Source organism: Hyperoodon ampullatus (genome assembly GCF_949752795.1).
Source record: "Hyperoodon ampullatus genome assembly, chromosome: 1".
NCBI lineage: Eukaryota > Metazoa > Chordata > Mammalia > Artiodactyla > Ziphiidae > Hyperoodon > Hyperoodon ampullatus.
In genome coordinates, this window is record NC_136914.1 from 147124357 (window position 1) to 147134556 (window position 10200).

Sequence of the window (10200 nt, forward strand, 5' to 3'; positions counted from 1 at the left end):
TTTTCGGTAAAGACCAAGCATCTGAAACCAATGTCTCTCTCTTCCAGCTTATTTTACCAGATTCCATGAAAGTATTGCCAGTGTACGTGAATTGTTTGTTAAAAAACTGTGTGCTGCTCAGCAGACCAGAGATCTCAACGGATGAGCGGGCCTACCAGAGGCAGCTGGTCATGACCATGGGTGTGGCCGACTCTCAGCTCTTCTTCTATCCACAGCTTCGGCCAATAGTAAGCACACTGCGCTGGCGCATTTCCTAGAGGAGTCCGGAAGGGAATCATATTTTGACTTTTCCCATGTTTTGTCTGAAACATTTCATTCTTAACAAGAAACTTACGAGTCACGCATGGCTTCACAACGCGTAGTGTGGGCCTGAGAGCCGGGGCTCTGGGCGAGCTGCGCATGCGCTTCAACCTGAGCTCGGGGTCCGTGTGGGTGGTGGGCGGATCTGAGGAGTTCTTCACGGAATCCTTCAGATGACTGCTTTTCCTTCCTCATTCCCAAATTGGTAATCTTCAATTGAATAGGCAGATTGAAAAGTGAGTCGACAAGTTGTTGAAGAAATCCAGCCTTATGGCATGAAAGGCAGCTGATACGTGTGTATACGGGATTTCACGTGCACATGTTATGTTTTTAGACAGTATATGAATGTCTAAGAGTCACCACATTTAATCAGAATGGCTCTGATTAGTCTTGAGCAAATGCTATCAGGGGTTTACAAATCAGCATATATTTGAGGCTACCTACACTGTATATGGAAGGAACTGTCCTTGTCCTCAGAGAATTTACTTGGCAATGTATTCTACTTATTTAAAGGTAATCCTTGATGTCGTGAATGCCCCTGTACTGACTAGACTCCTTCCCCTAAGACCTAAGAAGTTATAATTGAGGGATAAGAGGGGGGAAGGCTGATGGCTTATTTCTAACTCCTGTACCCAAACTCATACCCAGGCTCTCAGTGCAATTAGAGACTTAAATTAGGTTGGAAATAAAAAGCTATTGATCCTTTCAATCAATATGAATGTTAGATGTAAATTGTTAACAAACAATTGATTTTCAGATAAAATTGGATTATCAACTCTGTGCCAGAGAAACTAGAATTCTTAGGGACATGAACATCACCACTCCACTAAAATCGCCTTGCTAAATCCAGTGGGCAGTCCTTCTCTTTTCTGACCTGTCCACAGCATCTGACAGTTTTCTCCCTCTGGAAACACCCTCTTTACTTGGTTTGTCCCAGTTTCTCTCCTGCTTCCTTTGCTAGTTTACCCTGTTTTCCCTGTTCAGGTACCCCGGAGCTCAGTCCAGGGAAGCTTCTCCTGTCTATCTACACTTAATCCCTTGGGGGTCTTACCTATGCTCTCAGCAACAGTTCCATACTGATGATTCCCAAGTTCCTATCTCCAGCAGTACCGCTGCCCTGAACTGTGGACGTGTCTGTGTCTGTAGCCTCCCGAGCATCTCTCCGTGAGCGTGTTAACGGGCATCTTAAACTGAGTCCTGATTGGCCTCCCACGCCTGCTTCTCCTGCAGTCTTCCCCATCTCCATTTATCACCCCTCCCTCCTTCCAGTTCTTCAGGACCAGCGTCCTGCAGTCACCCATGGCTGCTTTCTTCCTCATCCACCCCATCTCATCCATCAGCAAACATGTCAGCTCTCCTTTCCAAGATTATCCAGAGGCTGACCACTTTTCACCCCCATATGTCACCACCCAGACTCAAGCATAATCACCTCTCCTGTGGACCACCGCAGTCCCTCCTAACAAGTCTCCTTGCTTGCCCCTCCAGTCTGTTTTTGGCACAGAAATTAGAGTGATCCTGTTAAAAAATTGTCAGTTCACGTCCCTCTGCTACTCAGAACACTCCAGGATTTCGCATTTCAGTAAAAGCCAAAGTTCTTACTGCCCTGGCCCAGTGCTGCCTGTGCTACCCTGCCCTCCTTTCTGTCTGACTCATCTTATTACTCTCCCCTTTCTCACTCCACTCCAGCCACACAGGCCTCCTTGCTGATCCTTGAACATCCCAGATAAGCTCTTGCCTCAGGACCTCTGCACCAGTTGTTCAACAAGCATTCCTGGGCTCCCCTATTTAAAACTGTAACACTACCACCACTGCCACCATGGACATGCCCTATCCCACTTTACTGCTTCTTTTCTTCATAACTCTTAACACCATCTACATTTCTATATATTTAACTTAGATTATTTGTTGTCTCTTCTTCCCTTCAGAAAATGGTTAGCTGTGCAAGGCAGGGATTATTGTCTAATGACTAGTAGGATAGTAGTAGATAGGACTAGTAGATAGTAGGAACTCATTAAATATGTACTGGAAGGAAGGGAAGAAAGGAGGGAGGGAGGGAGGGGGAAAAGAAAAGAGAGGAAGGAAGGAAGGGAAGAAAGAGGGAGTTTCTAACTCTCTTGCCTTTGTCTGCATAGCACACATTAGATGTCAAGAGTACAACATTACCTGCTGCTATTCGTTGCTCTGAGACCCGTCTTTCAGAAGAAGGAATATTCCTATTGGCTAATGGTCTGAACATGTTCTTATGGTTGGGAGTAAGTAGCCCACCAGAACTCATCCAAGGAATATTTAACGTGCCATCTTTTGCACATGTCAACACAGATATGGTAAGTATATTTTTTCTTTGTTTTGTAGTAATATACAAATTCTTAAATGTTGCTTTCTTTTTAGAGGCAGTTGGCACTTTGAGACATACATATGAAGTATACTTATTTTATGTGTTTTTTTGGTAAATAAAAAGATCTTAAGTCTTAATGTCAAAGAATACACAGAGGGGCTTCCCAGGTGGCGCAGTGGTTGAGAGTCCGCCTGCCGATGCAGGGGACGCGGGTTCGTGCCCCGGTCCGGGAGGATCCCGCGTGCCGCGGAGTGGCTGGGCCTGTGAGCCGTGGCTGCTGAGCCTGCGCGTCCGGAGCCTGTGCTCCGCAGCGGGAGAGGCCGCGGCAGTGAGAGGCCCACATACCGCAAAAAAAAAAAAAAAAAAAAAAAAAAAAAAAAAAAAAAAAAAAAAAAAGAATACACAGAGGGAGTGGAATGTGAATATAAGTAATGAATTTCCTTTTTTTTTTTTTAACAACTCCTATGAAAAATATTGGCCATGATCTTTTCCTGAGACTTGTGACTTTGTGGTAAAATGTTCTAATTCACTTTTTCAATGGCTAACTCAAAGATGATGTATTAGCTCTTGGTGTCTTCTTGCTTAGAAGTGAGCATTAGCATTACTGTCTTAATGGAGGAAATCTAAGTCCAGATCTTTCACATCCCCCAGGGGCCACATGCAGCTGGGTAGTTATCTTTTGTTCACCATGAACCAGATTTCAGGGAAATCTAAGAGACCACATTCCCTTTGAGAAATCACATTTGGTGGTTTATTTTAATGTTGGAACAGTGGTATTTGGATAGCATTTTCCAAATGGGGTAATGCCTCAGGGTCCTGCAACTGATCCACTGAAGGAATAAAGTGTGTCCTTTTCTCACACAACATAGCCTTGAAATATCCATCTTGCAAAGGGATTAAAGACATCCTTTGTAAAAAACATAACACCCTTTGTGTCACTTCAGTGATATACATGTGTCAAGTTCCAGGGAAGGATTTTTATTTTCAAAAGAGAGTTCATTGGTGGAAATGCATGCTGGTAAGTATGAATAAATGCATGCTGATAAGTATGAATAATTTTTAGTAGATTTTTTTCATATTTTTGGTTTTTAGGTAAATGAACTAAGCCAAGAGTTCAGTATATGGTTTAGAAGGATGTTTTTTAACTTTAACATTCTAGTAATCTCATTCTGCTTCTATCTAAATGTCAGAAATTGTACTGAAACTTAAACTTGAATTTCTTAAATTTAGACATTATTGCCTGAGCTGGGAAACCCGTACTCACAAACGCTCAGAATGATAATGGGTATTATCCAACAAAAGCGGCCATATTCAATGAAGGTAAGAATGAGATTTTATTTATTTTTTTCTTTTTTCAAGTCTTTTTTTTTTTAAATTTTCTTACAAACTTTTAAAAATGCATGTCCTATATTTTTATAACATGATTTTTTGATAGAAAACTCACATTAACTTCTAAGTATATCTACCTACTTGTCAATCACAAACATATAAAAATAAACAGCTATCACCATGGGTTAACCACGGGTCATCTTACTAAGTATTAACTTAGAAACAATTGATAACATTAACAGGCTTTGAAATGATTTTTCCGTCAGTGTTTAAAATTACTTAGAACATTTGTTATCTTTGGATTTTACAATTTTTGATTTATTATCTCTGAAAAATTTTGCTATTCTAGTCCTTCTAAGGACTCCTTTTTGAGTTTGAGGAAAAGAGTTTAAAATGTCTGTATCTCAGGAAAATTATGCCTTGTCGCTAAATCCCACGTAGTCACCTCTGTCTTCCTTCTGAAGCTCAATATTAGAATCTCCTGGAATTTGGAATGTACAGATGACAGTGGTCTATTGCTGTACTACTTCCTGCAGAGGTACAGGACACTCACCTGAAGGCAGGCCTCTACAGGAGCCAGGGTATTATGGGGCCATTTTTTCCCCTGAAACATAAATGTGATATCAGTTTACATCAACATTCTATACCATTGATACTCATGCATGCAAACATCAACTTTAGGTAGAACTTAGGAAATTTGAACTAATAAAGAGCTTTATAATCTCTAGGACATCTGGGTGAACATAAAACCTTTCCAGAACTGTTTTTACATCACTACTTGGGTTCAGTTTTAGGACAGGACCTAGAGATGGCAGAGAAGGTTCAAAATAAACATGTTCTTCACTCTCTGAACACCCTGGAGACATATAATGAAATCTTAGGGTCTTATGAAACACAAATTGAAGACCGCTGGTACTCAGAATGCACAGCAAGGATGATCCACCTTTGTCCCAGCAGCAGCAACCGTATCTCCACAATTGACCCCATTTGCAGAGAAGAGGCCAAACTAAACATGGGGATCATCCTTGTGCTCAGTAGCCCCTCCTTCCGGGGGGGGGGAACCCTTTCCCCTCCTCTGCTTTCTCCCACCTGCTCCAGTAACCCCTTATCAAGGTCATGTCAGCTTTGGTTATTAAAATATCTGGGGTAAGCTCCAAATATGATATGTAAATAAAATATAAGCAATTGTGTAATAAAATAATTTTAGCTTGAACACTTAATCAGATTTTTTTATGTACCAGTGGCAAATTTATCTGTTGTTGGTAAAATCCTTGACATTTTCAGGGTATCATCTGTATAAAGAATTTGAAAATCTAAAATCCAGAGATGTGAGAGCTAAGGGAATCTAGGGAGATACCTGGTCCACCCCCTAGCCTTTCAGCTCCCCCCATTGCCATTTAGCAGTTATGAAAGTGAGGCTCAAAGGAGTTCACTCACTTGGTCAGGGCTGCACAGCTAGGTCACAACAGACACAGGCCTGACCCTGGCTGTTTAGTCCGATGCACTTGGTTTTGCATGCTTTTCTCCAACATTTGAAAATGGACCACACAAAGGAAATGAAAACACATTTAAGGAGTCTTTAAATCTCTTTGGAAGAGTCAAGATTGACTAAGATTGAGAAAGCAGAAATGGAAGGGTCAAAGATAGCAAAATCAAGCCCAGAAGGCACTGCTACTTTCTAGATTATGCTAATTAGTTTTTCAGAAAATCAGCCCTCTTAGACCTCACTGTCTGCACAGTCTCACATCTATGGGGGAAGAAAAAAAAAGATTCCTATCACAGTGTGTTCCCAGATTACCTAAATCAAACGCCTTACTGATAAATTCTACCCCTGCCCTGCTCGTGGTCCTCCAGGCTCCAAATTATCTCTTCTTCCTCTTGTGTTTTCCGGATTACTCCCGCCCCATCGGCTCCTTTCCAGTTTACAAGCTGTTCAAATCTACCTTCTTTGAAGCTGCTGCTTCTCCAAGATTCTGCTTCCTTTTCCTTTCATTTTATTCCACAAATTTGTATTGAATACCAGCAACACGGCAGGCATTTTACTGCCATGCTTCCTGAAAAGTCATCTATGTAGACTGCTTATAGTTCCTCATTCCCATCTCTCCAGTTTTCTATGAACTGCCAAATTGCTAAAGACATTTTATTCTCAATCCCTTTACAGAATTTACAAGATCAAATACTACTTTCCTCAATTTTTCTCTTCTGTTAGCTTTCAAAACATCATACTCTCCTGATTCTTCTCCTTTCTCACTGACCTTTTTCCTTTGCCTTCTCTTCAGTCATCTGCCCCTTAAAAAAAGTTGCTGTTCTCTTAAGTTATATCCATGGCTCTCTTCTTCCATTCAACATACTCCTTCTGGGCCATCCTAATCACTGCTACCTTTTATCTGTTCCCTGTGAAATAGGCAATGAGAGACGAAAATGGCTTAAGTACAATAATTCTGTAAGACCACTAGTAACATGGCCCAGAGAATATCAGATTTAGACCTCTTGAATTAGCCAGTCATTCCTTGGAGAGGACACACAGGAAGCTGGGATGGAGACTAACAGTGACCATTTTGCTGTTCTTCCCCCACTCCACAGAGCTATGTCCCTCCCTATAGAAATGTTAAGGAGGGTAATAAAATATGGATTCCCAATCCATCCCAGTGTTTTCTCCTCTGATTTATGTGGTGTACCCCTTGAAGAGAAGACCACTAGCGTGTCAAGACAGCATATCCCCCACTCCTATAAATGCAATTCCCTGAGACCTTCCACCAAGTGCTGGGTGGTCCAACTTTGTAGAGACTCAAATGGTAGAGCAGGATATTAATTACCTTATAGTTGAGTTTCCCCCAAGGCCGAAATTCATTCCCTGTTCTATTTCCCACTTCACATCATGGCCAGATGCATTCATCAGAGAAGGTTTTACAGTGAGTACCACATGAAAACCAAAAAAATAAATAACCTAAATGAATGGCAGCATTAGAAAATACCCCACAGATGAGCAACATGAACTTCCATTAATTTCCATAGAGAAATTAAATTCTAAGGAAATCAAGGTCTCAAATCCTTCCCTCCACAATGTTTTTATTCTGCCCAGTCTCAGCCTGAGTTGTGTCACTGAGGCTGGACCCACATTGCTGTTGCCGATAATGGACAATGGCAGAGGTCCTAGTGGCACCTGGGGAAAGGTGGAGAAAACACAAGTAAAGAGAAAATCGCCTTGGTTTCAGGCTCACCAGGATGCACATCTTAAACTCCTTTGGAGATGTTTCCATGAAGGGGTTAGTTTCTTTCCCCATGTCAGAGTGGAATATGACTATCCACACAGCTGCTCCAGTGTCAGCTCCCAGGGCTTGGCACTGACAAGCCAAGACATCACACATGTCCATATCCACATGGAAGTAGCTGGCTTGTAATGGTAGCAGCAGTTGTTATAATATTATTATTAGTTCAGGGTTGGTTCAGAGTTTATCAGCCTAAGGCCCTGGCCAAAATAACATAAAGGAAAAAAAGCAAGCCATGTTGACAACATTATTCTACTTGATAAAAAAAAAAAAGCGCCTATATAAAGCAGCAGTAGGGAGGGCTGGGCCCTCCCAGCCAATATGTAACAAACCTTCCTCGCTGCAGCTGGCGTGAAGCTAGTAGCTGCAGGCCCTTTGGGTGATTCCGCACGTGAAAGGAAGTAAGATGATGCCCTGGCTCTTCTGAATTATACAGGAGGCAGGTGGAGACAATGATTTGCATGTGCAGCTCCATTAACCACGCTCATGGCTCAACAGATATCAAATTCATTCTGATCATCTGCTCTGAATTCCTGAAACAGGAGTGAGTAAGGGGGCGGTCAGTAAGTATAAGGGCTCAGAGTATTCATGACGGACTACCCTCTTCTGGGTTTCTTCTCCATGTGCCTCTTCCTCTAGAGCAGCACTGTCCAATAATGCAAGCTGCACATGCAATTCTATACTTGCTAGTAGCAACAATTCAAATGTAAAAAATCCATTTTGATAATGGATTTTATTAACCTAGTATATCCGAAATATTATCATTTCCACATGTAATCAGTGTAAAGATTGTTTTGAATATTTGAAGAATTTATTAATTTTAGTGGTTTAAGAACTTTACATTTTCTTTTTCATCCACTTCCTTTGCACCTACACTGCCTAATTCAGATCCTGATCATCTCCCGCCTAGATGCTTCCAACTGCTTCCTGTCTGGTTTCCCTCATCCCCCCAGTGCATTCTAGGGACCATAACCAGTTGTTCTTAAACACCTTCACTGGATCACATTCCCTACAAAAACCCAAAGGCATTACCTCCCATTGCCTTTCAGAAGTGTGGGCTAGTTTACATACCAGGCAGGACTATGTCTTTTGTATGTGGTGCCCTCATGGAATGCTAGCTCGGCCCCCACCTCCTTAAGGAAATCCCACCCTGTCCTTTAAGGTTCAGTACAGTCACTACATTGTGAAGCCTTTCCCGTAGCACTCGGCTTATGTTTCATTGTTGCCACTTATAATTAATTTTATGTCTTGGTTTTTGTGGTTTGGGGGTCATTGCCTCTCTCCACTCTGGATAATGGGCACTTTCCTATCATCCTCCAAGGCCTCACAGACAGTGGATGTTATGTAATTTTGGTGAAATTGAAAGATACAAAATTTAGCCACATTCAGAATATGTTTATAACCAGCTACCTTGTTTTTTTTCCTAGCTCACGATAGTAAAGCAGCGAGAACAGCCAGAAATGGTTTTCCGACAGTTCCTGGTAGAAGACAAAGGACTTTATGGAGGATCATCCTATGTGGATTTCCTTTGCTGTGTTTACAAGGAGATCTGTCAGCTGCTTAATTAATTGAACCCTCTCTATTGTTAATACTGCATTTCTAAGGAGATAATCTCCTTCTTGGTGCCTAATTCTCCAGATAATAACAGGCTAGTTTTGGTTTCTTGCTCATTTTCAGAATAGCTTTCCAAGACGGCATTTAGAACTACAGCTTTGGTGCTCAGGTATAAAGCCAATGAAGGTACAATTGTACCTTAAAGGGAACAGTCTATTTCTGATTGCACAATTTTTAACTGTTAAAACTGATGCAGTTTGCATTTCATGAAAGGCATAGTTTACAGAACTGTAAACATTCTCAATTTTCTTTCTTTGTGCTAGACATATAAATTATTTTTCAAAATGTATAGATTTGGAGTAAAAAGTTTTGGTTCCTCTCCCATTTGCAGTGAGGAAAAAAACAACTTAATTTTTACATTATACTTAATTTTTTTAAAACCATGTAACCCCATTGAACACATTTTTCAACTTAAAGTTTGCATAGCAGACTTTTAAATAACCTTGGAATCTATTTGGTAGAACAATTTGTGTTCTATATTTTTTTCATAATTATATGTTGTGTATGTTAAAACTATTTTCCAGTTGTCGTTTGTCTGTAAAACTGTCTTTATCAATATTCTTAATGGTTCCCTGTACAATTTTGATGGTTTCTACCTGTATATAATGGATCTTAACCAGTTCAATAAATCACTTCATATGCTCTTACTCAGCAGACAGAATTCATTATTTAGGTATTTTGAGATTTTAAAAAGAAATAAGGGTAGTAGTTAAAGCGTCTTGGAAAACGTTGTTTGGATGGATCACTAAAAACTAAATATTTTGGGGGGTTGTTGAGGAGAATTAGATAAATAAATAAATATAAGCAATGTCAGAGACAGTGTACTTGAGAAAGGCAATTTAAAAGTTCTCCAATATGTGGGGCTTCCCTGGTGGCCCAGTGGTTAAGAACCCATCTGCCAATGCAGGGGACACGGGTTCAAGCCTTGGTCTGGGAAGATCCCACATGCCACGGAGCAACTACGCCCGTGTGCCACAACTACTGAGCCTGCACTCTACAGACCACGTGCCACAACTACTGAGCCTGCGAGCCACAACTACTGAAGCCCGTACGCCTAGAGCCCGTGCTCCACAAGAGAAGCCACCGCAATGAGAAGCCCACGCACCGCATTGAAGAGTAGCCCCCACTCGCCACAACTAGAGAAAAACCCACGCGCAGCAACAAAGACCCAATGCAGCCAAAAATAAAAATAAATTTATAAAAAAAAAAGAAATGTAGGTTTGTCAATATGAACGTGCAGTGGGATGAGAGCATATATGATCCCAAGCTACTTTTTTACAAGGACTGCCTGTCAAGTAAGTATGGCAATGATCCCACTCCACTCTGAGGTGAGTGTTCAGTTCTAGGCACCAT

At 41.2% G+C, this 10200-nt stretch overlaps 1 protein-coding gene across 2 annotated transcripts in view; it reads left to right on the forward strand.

Moving 5' to 3' along the window:
- The window catches only part of SEC24D (SEC24 homolog D, COPII coat complex component), a gene marked incomplete at its 5' end in the record, with an annotated part of 122125 nt that extends 113190 nt beyond the window's left edge, over positions 1-8935 (forward strand). For both annotated transcript variants that reach the window (XM_079697737.1, XM_079697738.1), the window contains 4 exons: positions 48-227; positions 2433-2624; positions 3866-3955; positions 8661-8935. In XM_079697737.1, the coding sequence (XP_079553863.1) occupies positions 48-227; positions 2433-2624; positions 3866-3955; positions 8661-8801 (603 nt within the window). In that variant the 3' untranslated portion in view covers positions 8802-8935. The remainder of the gene's footprint in view (positions 1-47; positions 228-2432; positions 2625-3865; positions 3956-8660) is intronic.
- Between the last annotated feature and the right edge of the window lie 1265 nt (positions 8936-10200).